The 20,283-nt window shown below is 43.4% G+C and overlaps 1 protein-coding gene across 9 annotated transcripts in view; it reads left to right on the forward strand.

Annotated features, from left to right (window-relative positions):
* MPDZ (multiple PDZ domain crumbs cell polarity complex component) overlaps positions 1-20,283 on the forward strand; it is a 249,883-nt gene that overhangs the window by 34,495 nt on the left and 195,105 nt on the right. For all 9 annotated transcript variants that reach the window (XM_073572172.1, XM_073572174.1, XM_073572176.1 and 6 more), the window contains exons 4-6: positions 5,074-5,292; positions 9,493-9,632; positions 9,832-10,045. In XM_073572172.1, the coding sequence (XP_073428273.1) occupies positions 5,074-5,292; positions 9,493-9,632; positions 9,832-10,045 (573 nt within the window). The remainder of the gene's footprint in view (positions 1-5,073; positions 5,293-9,492; positions 9,633-9,831; positions 10,046-20,283) is intronic.

The following is a 20,283-nucleotide window of genomic DNA, read 5'->3' on the forward strand; positions in this document are numbered from 1 at the left end:
TGCATCAGATTCCAGGTTGTAAGCCCTCTTATCCTATGTTCTTCACATTTGCAGACATGTTCTCGAATACCACACTAGGCGTTGCTTATCTCTAACATTCCTTCATCTGAGACAATTTCGGCCTTGGCAATAATTTTACAACATTAGTTGTTTTATAATAACTAGTATGAAACTAAAAAAGCAAATACTAGGACTCAGTTGGCTTTGAAGTCCCCGTCCTTTTTGTATGTTCGTTCGTCCCGGAAACAAAACTACAGCTGCGATTCCGCAAAAATGAAGTGACATGCTGCGGAAAATAACCCGCAGAAAATCTGCGTGGAATTTTCCGCACCATGTGCACAGCGGTTTTGGTTTTCCATACGTTTTCATGGTACTAGAATCATAGAATCGTAGAGTTGGAAGGGACCTCCTGGGCCATCTGGTCCAACCCCCTGCTCAAAGCAGGATTTGCTAAATCATCCCAGTCAGATGTCTGTAAGCCTCTGTTTGAAGACTTCCATTGAAGGAGAACTCACCACTTCTCGTGGCAGCTTGTTCCACTCATTGATCACTCTAACTGTCAAAAAGTTTTTTCTAATATCTAATCTGTGTTTCCTCCCATTCAGTTTCATCCCATTGCTTCTAGTCTTTCCTTGTGGAAATGAGAATAAAGTTGATCCTTCTACAATATGACAGCCCTTTAGATATTTGTAGACAGCTATTAAGTCTCCTCTCAGTCTTCTCTTTTGCAAACTAAACATTCCCAAATCCTGCAACCTTTCCTCATAAGACAGGGTTTGCAGACCAGTCACCATTCTGGTCGCTCTTTTCTGAACTTGCTCCAGTTTGTTGATGTCTTTTTTAAAATGTGGTGCCCAAAACTGGACACAATATTCCAGATGAGGTCTGACCAAAGAGGAGTAGAGGGAAATAATGACTTCACGTGATCTAGACTGTATGCTTCTGTTAATACATCCTAGAATTGCATTTGCCTTTTTTGCTGCTGCATCACACTGTTGACTCATATTCAGTCTGTGATCTATTAGTATACCCAAGTCTTTTTCACATGTGCTGTTGCTTAGCCCTATTCCTCCCATTTTGTATATGCTTTTTTCATTTTTATTGCCCAGATGTAGTACTTTGCATTTTTCCCTATTAAAAACCATTCTGTTAGTTGCTGCCCACTTCTCCAGTTTATTTATATCTTTTTGAATCCTCTCTCTCTCTTCTCTAGTATTAGCTATCCCTCCTAGCTTTGTGTCATCAGCAAATTTAATCAGTTTACCCTCAATTCCTTCATCTAAATCGTTGATAAAGATGTTGAACAATACAGGGCCCAGGACAGAGCCCTGTGGTACCCCACTTGAGACATTCTTCCAACTGGATGTGCAGCCATTTACGACCACTCTTTGGGTCCGATCACTAAGCCAGTTATGAATCCACCTAACAGTTGCCTTGTCCATTCCATACTTAGTCATTTTTTCTATAAGGATTGTATGAGATACTTTGTCAAATGCTATGCTGAAGTCAAGATATACTATATCTACAGCATTTCCTTGATCCACCCAATCAGTGATTCCGTCATAGAAGGAAATTAAGTTAGTCTGACATGACTTATTAGTTACAAACCCATGCTGACTCTGTTTAATCACTTCATTCCTATCCAGGTACTGACATACATGTTGTTTAATAATTTGTTCAAAGATCTTTCCTGGTATAGAAGTCAGACTCACCGGCCTTTAGTTGCCTGGGTCCACCTTCTTCCCCTTTTTGAAGATAGGAACAACATTTGCTCTTCTCCAGTCTTCTGGGACTTCTCCTGTTCTCCACCGCATGGAAAACCGCATGTACACCGCATGGAAAACTGCTGCGTATCCGCAGGACCAAATCCGCTGTGGACCCGCAGCAAAAACCGCAACGTGTGCACACACCCTAAAGCACAATATGAATTAGGATTGACATGAGTAGTGTGATCTATGTGAACGTGCCACATTGCCTTATGTATGATGTAGCTTTCTATTACCTTAGAGCAGGCACTGCCGCCGGCACTCGGGAGCGGAGCGTGCAGCTGCATGTATTTCTATAAGGCCGCACTCTCTGCTCCCGAGTGCTGGCGGCAGTGCCGGGTATTAAGACTTGTCAGAGTTTCTCGCATGTGTGATTCCGGCCTTATTGTCTGCATTGGCGACATCATGTCAACAGCGATGCAGCCAATAACTGAGTAGATGGCACAAGCCGCTCAAAGCCACTGAGCTCACTGATTGGCTGCAATGCTGTTGCCAGACACCAGGAGCAGTGGCAGAATTTCAGCACTGGACCCACGGAGGGTAAGTAAAGTTTTTTTTTCTTTTTAATACTTCAACTGGGGGACAAAACTGGAACCCCCTTTTTAATGTACTAGTGAGCTTCTTCCATTTCCAGTGTTGGGTGAAAGAAGGATCAGGAATGTTGGATTGAAACATGCCTGATTTTTTTGATCCTGTAGGCACAGAAGGAGAGACAGATGGATGAACTCTCCTGTGTCTTTGTCTCAAGCTGTCTCTGTGATGTGATCGATCATCTATACCCCAAATTTTAAATGTAAGCCCTGTGACATAAAATAATATACAGTGCCCCTGTTTGATGTCTTCATGACCATAAAAAGCTGTTCAATAAATTTATAGTATTATTTTATAACCAGAGTGTAGTATAAAAGAAATGAATAAATACACATATGGTCATAATTGTTGGTACCCCTCATTTAATGACAGAAAAACCCACAATGGTCACAGAAATAACTTGCTTTTCAACCATGCTTCCACAGATTTTTTTTTTTTTTTTTTTTAAATAAAGCTCATGAAATAGGCCTGGGCAAAAATAACTTAATATTTTGTTGCACAACTTTTTGAGGCGATCACACTGCAATCAAACGATTCCTTTAAGGCTGGGTTCACACGTTCAGGTTTTTTCGCGTTTTTGCGGCGGTTTTTGCCGCGAAAATGCAAAAAAAACAGCATCCCATGCAATCCTATGGGATTCCGCAATGCTGTGCTAATGCTGCGGATTTTCCCGCAGCATGCTCATTAATTTGCGGAATCGCGGCAATTCCGCCCACCATGCGAAAAGTAAGCAGAACATTTGCGGATGGTACCCACGGTCCGGAGGAGAGGAGACTGTCCTCCGGGCTGTGGGTACCATATCCCTGTAAAAAATAGAATTAAAATAAAAAAATCGGGTTATATTCACCTTACGACGTCCCACGCAGTGTCCCCAGGCTTCAGCGATACACGCGGCAGCTCCCGTTCCAAGTAATGCATTGGAATGACCTTTGCTGACGTCGCGTCTCGCAATGCTTTAGCGGTCTCGTGAGACCGTGATGTCATCAAAGGTCATTGCCGCAATGCATCACTGGGAACGGGAGCTGCCAGAGCATCGCGGAGGCCTGGGGACGCTGCACGGGACGTCGGAAGGTGAATATAACACGATTTTTTTATTATTTTTAACATTAGATCTTTTTACTACTGACACTGCATAGGAAGCCTCAATAGTAAAAAGTTGGTCACACTAGTCAAACACTATGTTTGACGAGTGTGACCAACCTGTCAATCAGTTCTCCAAGCGATGCTACAGATCGCTTGGAAAACGCTAGCTTTTTGCAAGCTAATTACGCTTGCAAATCGCTAGTTTTTCCTCGGGAAAATCGCGGGAATTTAAAATGCGATTTTCACGTGGAATGGAATTCCGGAATTCTCGCGGTAACTTCTGCGGGAATTCCGCTACGTGTGAACCCAGCCTTGCTGTCAATGAGACTTCTGCACCTCTCGACAGGTATTTTGGCCCACCCCTCAAGAGCAAACTGCTCCAGTTGTCTTGTGTTTGAAGGTTGCCTTTTCCAAACAGCATTTCAGCTCCTTCCAAAGATGCTCAATAGGATTTAGGTCAGGGATCATAGAAGGCCACTTCAGAATAGTCCAATGTTTTCTTCTTAGCCATTCTTGGGTGTTTTTAGCTGCGACTTAGACCAAGCTTTCTGAAACTGGGTAGCACATTTCCCTCTAGAATCCCTTGATAGTCTTGAGATTTCTTTGTACCCTGCACAGATTCTAGACTCTCTGTGCCAAATGCAGCAAAGCAGCCCCAGAACATAACAGAGCCTCCTCCATGTTTTACAGTAGGGACAGTGTTCTTTTCTTGATTTCTTGATTGCTTCATTTTTTCGTCTGTGAACATAGAGCTGATGTGCCTTTCCAAACTTTTACCTTTAACATTTTTGTCTATAATTTTCTTTACTCTCCTGAGACAACTCTTTCCTTCGCTTCCGCTGGTCCATATTGAGTGTGATACACACCATGTCACCAAACAGTACAGTGAGTATCTGTAGCCCTCTATACAGACCGACTCACTGATTCCAAGATTGTTGTCACCTGTGATGATAATTAGTGGACACACCGCGATTTGTCATGTCCCTTTTGTCACATTATTTTCATAGGTACCATCATTTCGGTCCAGGCATATTTCATGAGTTTTATTTTTTTTTAAACTCTGTCGAAGCATGGTTGAGCAGCAATGTCTGACTTTCATTTGTTAATTTTCATAGATTTTTTCGTTATTATTACTTTTGTCAGAGTCAAGTTATTTCTGTGACCATTGTGGGTTTTTTTGTCATTACCAACTATTTTGACCACATGTGTATATACAGTATGTAACTGTTTCCTAAACTAACAAATGATAGAATATACATTTTAATGTATACTTCCCATAAAATGGCATGTATATAAAGCACAACAGTACCTTTGTCCATTTAGCTGAAAGTGTATCCGAAGAAAAGTACGTAGTGTCTACCTTTAAGTTCCCATAGGCCCCAATTTACAAGACAGACAAAACGTCTTAAGTATGGGAAAGTGCAGTAGACTACATATGCAATGGGTTCTTCTTGATAGACAGCATCCATCCAGACTGTGGCTATAAATGTTGTTTTTTTATGCTTTATTGCTGTATCTTTGTGCTAGGTTATTAGCAGTAGCCGTATTCAGATCTGGGAGCAAAATCCAAGAATCGGATGATAGAAAGTACAAAGTGTTGAGTGTTCAGCTTGATTTTAATTTTTAATTTCAGGTGACTGCGACACCTACTGGATCATTAGTAACAGAATTTGCCCAGATTTCTCCATTTGGATCCAGTTCTCTTTCTACGCAGACTGAGCCCTGCCCATTGGGCCAACAGAATGGTAGCCAATTTAACTCCGAGGAAACTTTTCTTTCATCCTCACTTTCTCAGATCAATGGCAAACCAGCAAATGAAGATTTTGACCAGATCATCAAACGGATGGCTCAAGTATGTTATTATGGGGGCACTGATTTTTTGGGGTATTTTCCTCACTATCTGAAAATCAATAGAAAATCATGATTGTGCGTTATGACTATATTCATCCCCTGGTATGGCTCCTCCTCACAGTTATTAAAATATACCCCTCGGGGGCAGGGTTACTTTTATATGCACTTCTGCTTGGTTAGTTCTAATTTTACTCTGCTTAGTGAATATGTCCAAAAGTGCAAATAAGAGGCTATCCTATATCTATATATATAAAACTGAATGTATGTACTGTGTGTGTATCACCAACCAATCATGAAGCATCTTTCATTTCACCAGAGCTGTGTCATGATCCAGGGTGGATCTGACAGATTAAATGCACAAGTAACCTTTTTTTTTCCTGTGAGCTGTTTTGCTCAGGGTTGGTTTTGTCCCCAGTGGCCAGTATGGTCATTGCACTTGTACTTAGAGATAGTTTTGCCCCGGTGGCCAGTATGGTCATTGCACTGGTGTTTTTAGAGATAGTTTGCCCTGTGGTGGTTAGAGTAATTGCACGGGAATCACTAACAGGTGTGTTTGCTCTATAAAGGTGTGTCAGTAGTGCTCACTCACGTTGGTGATATTATTATTGTTGGGCTTTCCAACCATCCTGGGTGAAGGAAGGAGCTGGATGGGGAGCTGGAGGAGAGTCCAGGGCGGCTCATTCAGAGTCCTGGAGTGGCAGAGATGGTGTCAGCGAGGAGTTCGTGTAAAGCATGGTGGAGTGGCAGCTATGGTGTCAGTGAAGAATTCCTGCAAAGCTTGGTGGAGTGGCAGCTATGGTGTAGAGCTGCACTCAGTTTGCTGGACTCTGTTGCTCCAAGGCGGCACTCAGTGCTGGACGCTGTTGCTGTAAAGCTGCACCCAGGTGTTGGACACGGTGGAGAAAGATGCACTCAGGTGTTGGTCTCTGTTGCCAGGAGCAAGTGCATCAGAGCAAAGCTAAGTGTTTCCCTGTTTGTCACTTTTCCTCATGTTGGTGTTAGTGCAGCGGTGGGGCCAGTGCCTGCGCCACCCAGCTCCCTAGCAAGGGATAGATGTAGGGTGTGCAAGGGCTACAGGTTCCTGAGCGGCGCCCGGTGCGGAACCGGCATAGGGAACGTTAGGAGCGTTAGGGACACTGACTCAGGGGAGTGCAGGAGGTCTCCACGTTTCCCCGTTCCCTATTGCAGGGCCCTCCGTTGTAAATGTTTCCCTATCCCCTTTGTCTTGTTGTATTAGTTACCGGCCTGCGGGCCACGTCACACTGGACAATTACACGTGCCGCGTCCTGTTGTATTAGTTACCGGCCTGCTGGCCGGGTCACACAGGACGGGGTACGTGACAAGCTGTTCAAAAGAAGCTGAGCTGTGATTGGTTGCTATGAGCAACAGTTTTCCTTGCTACCAATCACTAAGCATCTCTCATTTCACCAGAGCTGGTTAAAAGAAGCTGAGCTGTGACTGGTTGCTATGAGCAAGTTTTCCCACTTGACAACACCTCAGCAGACACTGACATGGTGGGAGAAATCTAGCATCCCTGGGAATATAAGCTCCCAGCCATTGTCTGCCCCCCAGAAAGGAGCAGCGAGCACATGACAGAAATTAATCTCCCCCTCCCATGCCTATATACCTATCACACATCCTCCATACCAAAGTGTGAAAAAACTGATGCACAGGATCCGGTTTTTGGGCGGATCCGTGGCAGCAGCCAGTGTATAAAATTTAATGGAACAGAACTCTGGAAAAGGGGAGAGAGAGGGACTCCAGGGTCTCTTAAAGGGATCATTGGTATTGGAAGTTAGGGCAAATCCACTCTGCGCTTTGGTACTGACCCCAGGCCTTTCTTAAAGGGATCTCCGGTATGAAAGTCAGGGCAATTCCATCCAGCGCTTTGGTTCTGACCCCAGGCCTCTCTTAAAGGGATCCCCGGTATGGAAGTCAGGGCAATTGCCTTCAAATGCTCTGGTACTGACCCCAGCCTCTCTTAAAGGGATCTCCTGTATGGAAGATAGGGCAAATCCCTCAGCGCTCTGATTCTGACCCCAGAGTTCTATTAAAGGGATCATTGGTATGCAAGTCAGGGCAAATCCACTCAGCGCTTTGGTTCTGATCCCTGGCTCTCTTAATGGGATCCCCGGGAATGGAAGTTGGAGCAAATCCAATCAGCGCTCTGGTTCTGACCCAAGGCCCCACTTAAAGGGAACCCCGGTATGGAAGTGAGGGCAAATCCACTCTGCGCTTTGGTACTGACCCCAGGTCTCTCTTAAAGGGATCCCCGGTATGGAAGTGAGGGCAAATCCACTCTGCGCTTTGGTACTGACCCCAGGCCTCTCTTAAAGGGATCCCCGGTATAGAAGTTAGGACCGTTCCACTCAGCGCTCTGGTTCTGACCCCAGACTGACGGGATGATGTGGGATATTAGGGGTAGTAGTCCGGTGGCTCTGACTGATGAGATGATGTGGGATATTAGGGGGAGTAGTCCGGTGGCTCTGGCTGACGGGATGATGTGGGATATTAGGGATAATAGTCCGATGGCTCTAGCTGACGGAATGATGTGGGATATTAGGGGTAGTAGTCCGGTGGTTCTGGCTGATGGAGTCCGGTGGTTCTGGCTGATGAGATGATGTGGGATATTAGTGGTAGTAGTCCGGTGGTTCTGGCGGATGGGATGATGTGGAATATTATGGGTAGTAGTCCGGTGGCTGTGATGCGATTGTCATGATCCATGCTGGATCAGGACTGATAAAAAGCACAGGTAACCTTTTTTTTTCTTAAGCTGTGCTTAAGTTTGGTTTTTTCCCCCCGATGGCCACTAGGATTATTGCACTGTGGTGTCGTTTGTTCTAAGTTTGCCCCGGTGGTGGTGAGCGTCATTGCACTCTGGTTTCTTTAGTTAAGTGCACATGATTATAATGCAGGTGTGATTGCTCTGGCTCTGCTATAAAAGAGTCACAGGTGTTGCAATCAGTGTTGGTGATAGTGTTCATTTCAACCATCCTTGGTGTAGGAAGGAGCTGGAGAGCGTTCCTTGCAGCACTGTCTTAGCCCTGGTGTGGAAGGAGTCATAGTGGATTTCCATGTAGCTCTGACAGAGCTTGGTGGCAGCAATTCAGGAGGAGAGCTGCATTCTGGTGGTGGACTCTGTTGCCAGGAGCAAGTGCAACAGAGTAAAGCTAAGTGGTGTTTCTCTGTTTGTGTTTTCCCTTAGTGTGTATTAGTACAGCGATGGGGCCAGTGCCTGCGCCACCCAGCTCCCTAGCAAGGGATAGGTGTAGGGTGTGCTAGGGCGACAGGTTCCTGATCGGCGCCCGGTGCGGAACCGGCATAGGGAACGTTAGGGACACTGACTCAGGGGAGTGCAGAAGGTCTCCACGTCCCCTTTCCCTATCGCAGGGCCCACCGTTGTAACTGTTTCCCCTTTCCCAGTGTCTTGTTGTTTTAGTTACCGGCCTGCGGGCCGTGTCACACAGGACAGTATCACGTGCCGCGTCTTGTTGTTTTAGTTACCGGCCTGCGGGTCGCATCACACAGGACGGGTCATCGTGACAGGGATGATGTGGGATATTAGTGGTAATTGTCCAGTGGCTCCGGCTGACGGGATGATGCAGGATATTAGGGGCAGTAGTCCAGCGGCTGTGACGGGATGATGTGGGATATTAGTGGTAATTGTCCGGTGGCTCTGGCTGACGGGATGATGCGGGATATTAGGGGTAGTAGTCCGGCGGCTGTGACGCAATGATGTGGGATATTAGTGATAATTGTCCGGTGGCTCTGGCTGACGGGATGATGCGGGATATATAGGAGTAGTTGTCCGGCGGCTGTGACGGGATGATGTGGGATATTAGTGGTAATTTTCCGGTGGCTTTGGCTGACGGGATGATGTGGGATATTAGGGGTAGTAGTCCGGTGGCTTTGACAGGATGATGTGGGATATTAGGGGTAGTAGTCCGGTGGCACTGGCTGAAGGGGACGATGTGGGATATTAGGGGTAGTAGTCCGGTAGCTCTGGCTGACGATATGATGTGGGATATTATAGTGAATGTGGCTATTCAGAGTGGGTGGGGCTCTACACTCAGCTTTATATATATAGATATAATCATTATAATTTGTTATCACTAACCGTAGTTAGTTACTATGCCCGGGCAGCGCCGGGCTCTTCAGCTAGTATTTTATAATCTCGATAAAAGTTCTTTCTGTCTTATAGGGTCGTCAAATTGAAGCCATGGACATGGTTAAACCTGCAAGCGGTAGTCTTGGTTTTAGTGTCGTTGGCCTAAAAAGTGAGAACCGTGGAGAACTTGGGATATTTGTTCAGGAAATACAAGACGGAAGTGTTGCTCAAAGGTGAGATTTCTCTCTGATTTTAGGTTGATAGTATTGTGATAGACTTGTCTTCCAAGCCCTCGTCAGTATAGTATACCGGTGACGGTACAGAAATCTGGTATAAGTTACAACTGATACATCTGTAAGTACATAGAAAACTGTATAGTACTGTATTAGTACCGTAAGGTGTGTATGACTTATATTTGACGTTTGTATTCAGGGATGGAAGGTTGAAGGAGGTGGATCAGATTCTCTCCATTAACGGTCAGCCCCTGGATCAGACAATTACACATCACCAAGCCATTAATTTATTGCAGAGGGCAAAGGATTATGTACAGCTGGTGATTGCCAGAGGACCACTACCCCAGCTGGCCAGTCCTGCGGTATCTCGTACACCCTCTGATGCCAGCACTGTATCTGCACTTTCAAGCCCTGTGAGTATAACAATGATCTAAGGAAAGGCTATCACTGTTTTAAAGGGTCATTTTCAGTGGTGTCACTAAAGTATTCCTGGGCAGCCTTTTCTGAACTTGTAATTTTTATTATTTTACTCATTGTTTCTCACTATGAGCATCAGAAGCTAGCACTCTTCACAGGAGTAACTAGTCTGCGCATGATAATTTGTGTGCCACCTTGTTCTCCATGTGGTCATGAGCAGGGCTGTGGAGTCGGTAAGCCAAACCTCCGACTCCGACTCCAACTCCTCACTTTCCCTTACACCGACTCCACGACTCCGACTCCGACTCCCACATATATTGCTTATATTTAAGTGAAAAATTTATTGTAGTACAATGTGATCAGACATTTAATCATTTCTATCATCCAGTAATCAAGATATCTAGATAGAACATAATATCTATTTATAGGAATACAACTTTAGAACACAAAAAACTGTAATAAATTGTAAATATGTAATACACTGTATAATATCGATTACATACATACGGTACAGACCAAAGTTTGGACACACTTTCTCATTCAAAGAGTTTTCTTTATTTTCATGACTATGAAAATTGTAGATTCACTCTGAAGGCATCAAAACAATGAATTAACACACGTGGAATTATATAATTAAAAAAGTGTGAAACAACTGAAAATATGTCTTATATTCTAGGTTCTTCAAAGTAGCCACCTTTTGCTTTGATTACTGCTTTGCACACTCTTGGCATTCTCTTGATGAGCTTCAAGAGGTAGTCACCGGAAATGGTTTTCACTTCACAGGGGTGCCCTGTCAGGTTTAATAAGTGGGATTTCTTGCCTTATAAATGAGGTTGGGACCATCAGTTGTGTTGCGCAGAAGTCTGGTGGATACACAGGTGATAGTCCTACTGAATAGACTGTTAGAATTTGTATTATGGCAAGAAAAAAGCAACTGAGTAAAGAAAAATAATATTTTCAATAGTCATGAAAATAAAGAAAAGTCTTTGAATGAGAAGGTGTGTCCAAACTTTTGGTCTGTACTGTATATATATATATATATACAGTATATATATATACTGTGTGTGTGTGTGTGTGTATATATATATATATATATATATATATATATATACACACACACACACACACACACACACACACACACACACACACACTATGACTATCTCGGCTAAGATAAAGCCTAGATCCTCAGGCTACAGTCACACTATGGGCGTAGCCAGGATCAAACCTGGGGGGGTGCAGAACCTCATACTGTTATGCAGAATTTCATACTGCACACCTCAGCTGCTGCAGAACCTCATACTGCACACCCCTACACTTGAAAATAAAGCCTGCACCTTAAGAAGATGTGGTGATGAATGCAGTCTATTTATTCCAACTATCAGTTGATGTTGATGTTACTGAAGACAAGCAATGCCTGTCCTGGGCGTCCTTTTGGGCAGCTATGAGGTGTACCTGACTGGTGCTAAAAAAAAGGAGTGTTAGTCTGTGTGGTACCCGGCTTTCATTGTTTTTGGTACAGATATGATATGGATAGATATGGATAAATGGATAGATAGAGCAGATTTCTAATCTGCTTTTGCTATTGAAAGCATTAGCTATGAGCTCAAAAACCTTTCAGGTGATGCCGTTTTTTAAAAAGCTGATCTGGTTTTGCAACTGAAAAACGTATCCTCAAAAAACACAGCAAAAACGCTGTGTGTGAATGTAGCCTTAGATCAGGAATAGAACAGTCATTTATAGGACATTTCCCAAATTCCTATGAAAAAATATTTAGCACTTTCTGCATTGAACTACTGTACCCAATTTATTATATATTTTAGAAGTCGGAGTCGGTCCATTTTATTCCGACTCCGACTCCACCAAAATGAGCTCCGACTCCGACTCAACAGCCCTGGTCATGAGTCTGGAAGATTCACAGCCATACGTTTTGTTTCCAACCCTCTTTGCCGCTGAAGTCACTGCATAATTATACAAAAAAGTCCATCAATATTATTGTAAGCACTTCATCAACTAGATCAAAATTCATACAAAAACCATAAAGGGGTGACCTAATTTCATAAGGCACTTCCAAAATACCATTAAACCTATACATTACAAAAAGTATATGCCAAATAAATTTAAAATTCAATCTTTATTAACATTATTGACAAACAATTGGTAAAAATTAATTCTATTAACTTAGTGGGTAGACACACAAATGGACCTGAAAACACAGGATCAGTATTACCCAATTAATGAGCTAATGATCAAAGTAAATAAAAAAAGAGAAACAACATGAAAAAATAAATACTAATGCAAAAAAGTACTATCTGGTACAATTGGTGCTTATATGGTTCAATGGATATGAAAACAATTATTTTCCAATCTATGTGTGAATAATGGATTAATCCTAACGTTCAAACTGAACTAGAAAGCATCTATAAAATGTCAGGACATTGTATCCATAATATACGAGCACTAATGCTGAATTACAGAAAAAATAACAGATAAACAAATTAATAAAATGCAATAGTGCTCTTACCTACCCCCTGTAAGAAGAAGCTAACGCGAAACGTGCGTCCAGGGAGCCCTCCTGCAACCAGGTCATGTATACTATGGTTTTATCATAGCATTATCTTTTAAGCAGATGCATATACATATATATATATATTTTGTTTGCGTCAGGAATACACTAAGACATTTTGAGCACTATTGCATTTTATTAATTTGTTTATCTGTTATTTTTTCTGTAACTTATTTGAGGAGTAGTATATATAAATACATTATTCTATTTTCTACTCTGTTATGAGCTCTGTATAACAAAAATTATAGCTTTCTTGAGAAAATAAATTTATCATCCTTATGGTTCATTTAAGTATCTATAGTGTAATTTAGCATTAGTGCTCATATATTATGGATATAATGTCCTGACATTTTATAGATGCTTTCTAGTTCAATTTGAATCCATTATTCACACATTGATTAGAAAATAATTGTTTTCATATCCATTGAACCATATAAGCACCAATTGTACCAGATAGTACTTTTTTGTATTAGTATTTATTTTTTCATGTTTTTTCTCTATTTTTATTTACTTTGATCATTAGCTCATTAATTGTGTATTACTGATCCTATGTTTTCAGGTCCTTTTGTGTGTCTACCCACTAAATTAATATAATTAATTTTTAGCAATTGTTTGTCAATAATGTTAATAAAGATTGAATTTTAAATTTATTTGGCATATACTTCTTGTAATTTATAGGTTTAATAGATCAAAATTCAAACCAAATAACAGGTCAAATAGAAAAAAGATCCATGATAAAAATATGTTTTTATTTAAACAGTTAAAATCCAATTTTAAAATAAGCAGAGATGTCCCAATAGGGGACACTCAGGAATATGCATGATTTAACAAAAATAGACTTGTATTAAATTCCAATTCCTTAAGGAGCAGCAGATTACTTAAATGATAAAGATAATGTACAGAAGGTAGACTGTTGTGAGTTCATTTTTCCCTTCACCATTGAGGTCTGATGAACTCCCTCCTCCTCTAGTGAAGTAAGGTAGTGAGACTGATTACCAAACACCTGGGCAGCTAGATGATGACTGGGTGGCTGGAATTGAGGACTGGATATAAAGCTGCCGACGCCCTTCTTCCTGGCTGGTGATTTTCCTGCTGGATTCTTGGAGACCAGTCTGATTCCTGCATCTCAAAGCTAAGTTTTTCTGCTCTGCTTTGTACTCTTCTGTTTTGTTTTTGTTTTGCCTTGTTTTTTGGGAGTTCTGCCATCCCCGGCCGGGGGGTGAGCTGAATTCCATTTTACATAGTTCTCCGGCTGTGATCGAGGGGTCTAGGGCACCGTAGGAACCCCCCACGGCTACTGCTAGTTGTTGTGGATAGGTTCAGGGGTCTGCAATCCGATAGCTGCCAACCTCTCTGGTTTTTCTGGACTTAGCTGGTATTTTGTTTTTTCCTCCTTCGGTGACTCATCATAACAGAATCACCAGCCATACCGCAGATCCTAGGGTACTCAATAGCAGGAGAGAATTGTAAAAAAAAAAAAAAAAAAGTGTCAGAATTTTTTTTTTTTTGTGTGCATATTTTTTTCTCTATATCTCTGAGGCCGTAGGGGAAATTTTTCTCTCAATGGAGATGAAGCAATTGTCTTATCGTGTGGAGCTGCTCGCTGCTGAAGTGCCGGGAATTTCCGCCTATCTTGCTCATTCACATGCTGCTGAACCAAGGATTCCTACTCCTGATGTATTTTTGGGGGATCGGTCTAAATTCTTGAATTTCAAGAATAATTGTAAATTATTTTTTGCCTTGAAGCCTAAATCGTCGGGGAACTCCACGCAGCAGGTTAAAATTGTCATCTCTTTGCTGCGCGGCGATCCCCAGGATTGGGCGTTTTCTTTGAAACCTGATGATCCTATTCTGAATAATGTGAACGCATTTTTTCAAGCCTTGGGGTTGTTGTATGATGAACCTAATGCTATTGATCAGGCTGAAAAGACCCTGTTGGCATTAAGCCAGGGTCGGGATTCGGCAGAGTTGTACTGTCAAAAATTCCGAAAGTGGGCGGTCCTTACTACCTGGAATGATGGTGCCTTGGCAGCTCTCTTTCGGAAGGGTTTGTCAGAAACTGTAAAAGATACTATGGTGGGATTTCCTGTTCCCTCTGGTCTTGACGATTCTATGTCATTAGCCATTCAGGTGGATCGGCGTTTACGTGAACGCAAAACTACACGAGAGATGTTACCACCTGTTGAACAAATGTCTGAACCTATGCAATGTGATAGAGTTTTGTCTAGGGCGCAATGTCAGGAGTTCAGAAGGCGTAATAAGCTGTGTTTTTTTTGTGGAGATGCCTCGCATATTATTTCTGTCTGCCCTAAACGAGAGAAACGTTGTGCACACACGGTTTCTGTGGGTGGTGTTCAACCCAAGTTTCTTCTGGCAATTACTCTGATCTGCTCCCTGTCCACATTTTCCGCCAAGGCTTTTGTGGATTCAGGAGCAGCTCTTAACCTGATGGACTTGGATTTTGCTAAACGTTGTGGATTTCCTATGACACCTCTGCGGACGCCTATCCCTTTGAGGGGTATTGATGCTACTCCTTTGGCGAAGAATAAACCTCAGTTTTGGACCCAGGTGGTAATGCGGGTCGCCCCAGACCATCAAGAAAATTGCAGATTTTTGGTGTTGCATAATTTGCATGATACCATTGTTCTGGGGTTTCCCTGGTTGCAAATTCATAATCCAGTTCTGGATTGGAAATCTTTGTCTGTGGTGAGTTGGGGTTGTCGGTGTGCCCTTAGTGATGCTCCTGTTTTCTCCATCTCTCCCCAGTCGCATGATGTTCCTGACTATTTGGCTGACTTTTATGATGTATTTAGTGAGAATGAGTCTGCGTCTTTGCCTTCTCATACGGTAGATGTTATGACTGTGCTATTGAGCTGAACCCGGGGTGTAAATTCCCCAAGGGTTGGCTTTTCAATTTATCTGTACCCGAGCACGAGGCTATGCGATCCTATATTAAGGAGGCATTGGAGAAGGGTCATATTAGACCATCCACTTCACCCTTAGGTGCTGTTTTTTTTTTTCGTGGCTAAAAAGGATGGTTCATTAAGGCCTTGTATTGACTATCGTGCCCTCAACAAAATTACTGTTAAATATCAGTATCCGTTACCCCTGATTTCTGATCTATTCTCCAGAGTTAAAGGTGCTTGGTGGTTTCCAAGCTTGACCTCAGGGGGGCGTATAATCTTATTCGCATTAAGCATGGGGATGAATGGAAGACGGCGTTTAATACTCCGGAGGGACATTTTGAGTATCTGGTGATGCCTTTTGGTCTCACTAATGCCCCTTCTGTCTTCCAGTGCTTAATTAACGATATATTCCGAGACTTTGTGGATAAATTTTTGATTATCTATCTGGATGATATTTTGATCTTCTCCAAGAATTGGGACTCTCATGTGGAACATGTTCGGACTGTGTTCCGGATTTTGAGGGAGAATTCCCTGTATGTCAAGGGATCGAAATGCCTTTTTGGGGTACAGAGGATTTCATTTTTGGGATTTATTTTGTCTCCGTCAACTATTGAAATGGACCCGGCCAAGGTACAGGCCATTTATGATTGGGTTCAGCCCACTTCTTTGAAGGCCCTCCAGAAGGTTTTGGGTTTTGCTAATTTTTATCGGAAATTTATAGCTAATTTTTCTGGTATTGCCAAGCCATTGACGGATTTGACTAGGAAGGGTGCTGATGTGCTGAGTTGGTCTCCGGAGGCTGTTTCTTCCTTTCAGGAGCTGAAGCGAAGATTCACTTCTGCTCCGGTTTTGCGGCAACCTGATGTCTCACTCCTGTTTCAGGTGGAGGTGGACGCTTCTGAGATTGGTGCAGGAGCGGTGTTGTCCCAAAAAGATCCTGTGACATCTAAAATGAATCCTTGTGCTTTCTTTTCCCGAAAGTTCTCCCCATCCGAACGTAACTATGATGTGGGGAATCGGGAACTGTTGGCCATGAAATGGGCATTTGAGGAGTGCAGACATTGGTTGGAGGGAGCCAAACACCAAGTCGTGGTCCTTACTGACCACAAGAATTTGATTTACCTGGAGTCGGCCAAGCGCTTGAATCCTAGACAGGCTAGGTGGGCCTTGTTTTTCACACGTTTTGATTTTGTGGTCTCTTTTCTTCCAGGCACTAAGAATGTCAAGGCAGATGCCCTCTCTAGGAGTTTCCTTGCTGATTCTCCTGTTGTGACTAAGCCTGCTACCATCTTAGGCGAGGGGTTAGTTCTTTCTGCCATCTCGCCCGATTTGAGATGTGCCCTGGAAGAGTTTCAGGAGGACAAACCTGAGCGTTGTCCCAGTGGAAAGTTGTATGTTCCTGACCAGTGGAGGAAGAGAGTGATGTCTGAAGTTCATTGCTCTGCATTGGCTGGTCATCCAGGTATTTTTGGTACTAGAGATCTGGTGAGTCGATCTTTTTGGTGGCCCGCCTTGTCTCGTGATGTCAGGAACTTTGTGCAGTCCTGTGGGACTTGCTCCCGGTCTAAACCTTGTTCTAGCTCTAGTGGCTTGTTGATGCCTTTGCCGGTGCCCAGGAGGCCATGGACCCATATTTCAATGGATTTTATCTCTGATATGCCTGTCTCTCAGAGAATGACTGTTATTTGGGTGATTTGTGATAGATTCTCTAAGATGGTCCATCTTGTACCACTCCCTAAGTTGCCACCTTCCTCTGAGTTGGTGCCCTTGTTTTTGCAACAGGTGGTTCGCTTGCACGGGATTCCTGAGAACATTGTATCTGACAGAGGAGTTCAGTTTGTGTCTAGATTTTGGAGGACTTTCTGTTCCAAGCTGGGAATTCAGTTGTCCTTCTCCTCTGCGTTTCACCCTCAGACCAATGGGCAGACGGAGAGAACAAACCAGACTTTGGAGTCGTATTTGAGATGTTTTATTTCTGCCGATCAGGATGATTGGGTTTCATTTTTGCCCTTGGCCGAATTTGCTTTAAATAATAGAGCTAGTTCTGCCACTTTGATGTCACCTTTTTTTTGTAACTTTGGTATTCACCCTCGATTTTCTTCAGGGCAGGTGGAGCCTTCTGCCTGCCCAGGTGTTGACACTGTGGTGGAGAGAATGCGCCAGATCTGGGACCAAGTAGTGGATAAGTTGTCTCTCTCCCAGGAAAAGGCCCAGCGGTTTTCCAACCGGCGTAGGACCGTTGGTCCCCAGTTTAAGGTGGGTGATATGGTTTGGTTGTCATCAAAAAATATCGCTATGAAGGTGGCTTCTCCTAAGTTTAAGCCTAGATTTATTGGACCTTACAAGATTTTGGAGATTATTAATCCGGTCTCTTTTCGGTTGGCTCTTCCTGTCACATTTAAAATTCATAATGTGTTTCATAAGTCCTTGTTGAAGAGGTTTGTTGAACCAGTAGTTCCTGTGGTGGCACCTCCTGACCCTATATTGGTTGAAGGTAACATGGAATATGAGGTAGAGAAGATACTGGATTCCTGTCTGGCTAGACGGAGACTCCAGTATTTGGTTAAGTGGAAGGGTTATGGTCAGGAGGATAATTCCTGGGTCTCTGCCTCTGATATTCATGCCGAAAGATTGGTGCGTGCCTTTCATCGGGCTCACCCGGATCGCCCTGGTGGCATGGATGAGGGTTCGGTGACCCCTCCTCAAGGGGGAGGTACTGTTGTGAGTTCATTTTTCCCTTCACCATTGAGGTCTGATGAACTCCCTCCTCTAGTGAAGGAAGGTAGTGAGACTGATTACCAAACACCTGGGCAGCTAGATGATGACTGGGTGGCTGGAATTGAGGACTGGATATAAAGCTGCCGACGCCCTTCTTCCTGGCTGGTGATTTTCCTGCTGGATTCTTGGAGACCAGTCCGATTCCTGCATCTCAAAGCTAAGTTTTTCTGCTCTGCTTTGTACTCTTCTGTTTTGTTTTTGTTTTGCCTTGTTTTTTGGGAGTTCTGCCATCCCCGGCCGGGGGTGAGCTGAATTCCATTTTTGTCTCTGATCTGTTGATATTTTGCTCTGTCTTCACCGTCATTATATGTTGGGGGCTGCCTATTGCTTTGGGGTCTGCTCTGGGGCAGTTTAGTTTTTCCCCTTTCTGTCTTTAGGCTATATAGTTCTCCGGCTGTGATCGAGGGGTCTAGGGCACCGTAGGAACCCCCCACGGCTACTGCTAGTTGTTGTGGATAGGTTCAGGGGTCTGCAATCCGATAGCTGCCAACCTCTCTGGTTTTTCTGGACTTAGCTGGTATTTTGTTTTTTCCTCCTTCGGTGACTCATCATAACAGAAGACACTAGAGTGTTATTTCTTCATATTTATAGTAACGTAGGCAATTAAGGTCTCAAAATGGTGCTGTAGCATAATTATTAGGGTGGGTGCTATCATTTAAAATATGTAGTTGCAACAGTGCAAAGTGAACACCTGATCCATATGCTAATCACGCAGACTTATAAAGTTTATGTGTGACAGTATTCTACCATGGAAGAGACAGGGTAGTATCAGCAGTGGTAAAGTACTTTATGCCGTTTCATTACCTGAATGTAGAGAGGCAATGCTGTCTCTGCTGATGGAGGTCTCTTCGACATGCCCTCACCCCGACGCGCGTTTTGCCGCCAGCTTCTTCCAGCTTTGGAATTTAATTCAACTCTATATTTGTTAAATCATGCAAATCCTCTGAGTTCCACCTCTGTGTGTCCTCTATTGGGACATCTCTGCTTATTTTAAAATTGGATTTTAACTGTTTAATTAAAAATATACTTTTATCATGGATCTCGTCTCTATTCGACCCGTTATTTGGTTTGAATTTTGCTATATAGAAGTCACCACATGTCGCATGGGCAAATCTCACAAATACAAGATTGCACAGTGTGCGGCATATGTGCTGTGTGATCTCCTCATGGAAGTTCCCACAGTATGTGCTGCCTCTCAACAATGTATAACCAGATGTGTTTGGGTGTACTCCGTCTATGGATGGCGTATGTGTAGCATCACGCTGAAGCGAATGTCCTCATAAGACTTGGCCCTCTCCTGGATCTCATCATACCTAACAGACCGGACATTCAGCGTCTCCCACTCACACACCACCTCCTCACCTCGCCCCCTATCTGTCGGAGTCCCACAAGGTTCAGTCCTTGGGCCCCTGCTATTCTCTATTTACACCTTTGGCCTGGGACAGCTCATAGAATCTCATGGCTTTCAGTATCATCTTTATGCTGATGACACACAGATCTACATCTCTGGACCAGATATCACCTCCCTACTAACCAGAATCCCTCAATGTCTGTCCACTATTTCATCCTTCTTCTCCACTAGATATCTGAAACTCAACATGGAAAAAACAGAACTCATCATCTTTCCCCCATCTCACGTGACCCCCCCTACGAACCTATCAATTACAGTAAATGACTGCCCACTCTCCCCAGTCCCACAAGCTCGCTGCCTCGGAGTAATCCTTGACGCTGATCTCTCCTTCAAACCACATATCCAAACCCTTTCCACTTCCTGCCGACTTCAACTCAAAAATATTTCACGCATCTGTTCATTCCTCACCCAAGAATCTGCAAAAACCCTAGTCCATGCCCTCATCATCTCTCGCCTTGACTACTGCAACCTCATGCTCTGTGGCCTCCCCTCAAACACTCTCGCACCCCTCCAATCTATTCTAAACTCTGCTGCCCGACTAATCCACCTGTCCCCCCGCTATTCCCCAGCTTC

The sequence above is a fragment of the Dendrobates tinctorius genome, unplaced genomic scaffold, assembly GCF_039654945.1.
Source record: "Dendrobates tinctorius isolate UK_male_01 unplaced genomic scaffold, ASM3965494v1 ptg000031l, whole genome shotgun sequence".
Taxonomy (NCBI): Eukaryota; Metazoa; Chordata; class Amphibia; order Anura; family Dendrobatidae; genus Dendrobates; species Dendrobates tinctorius.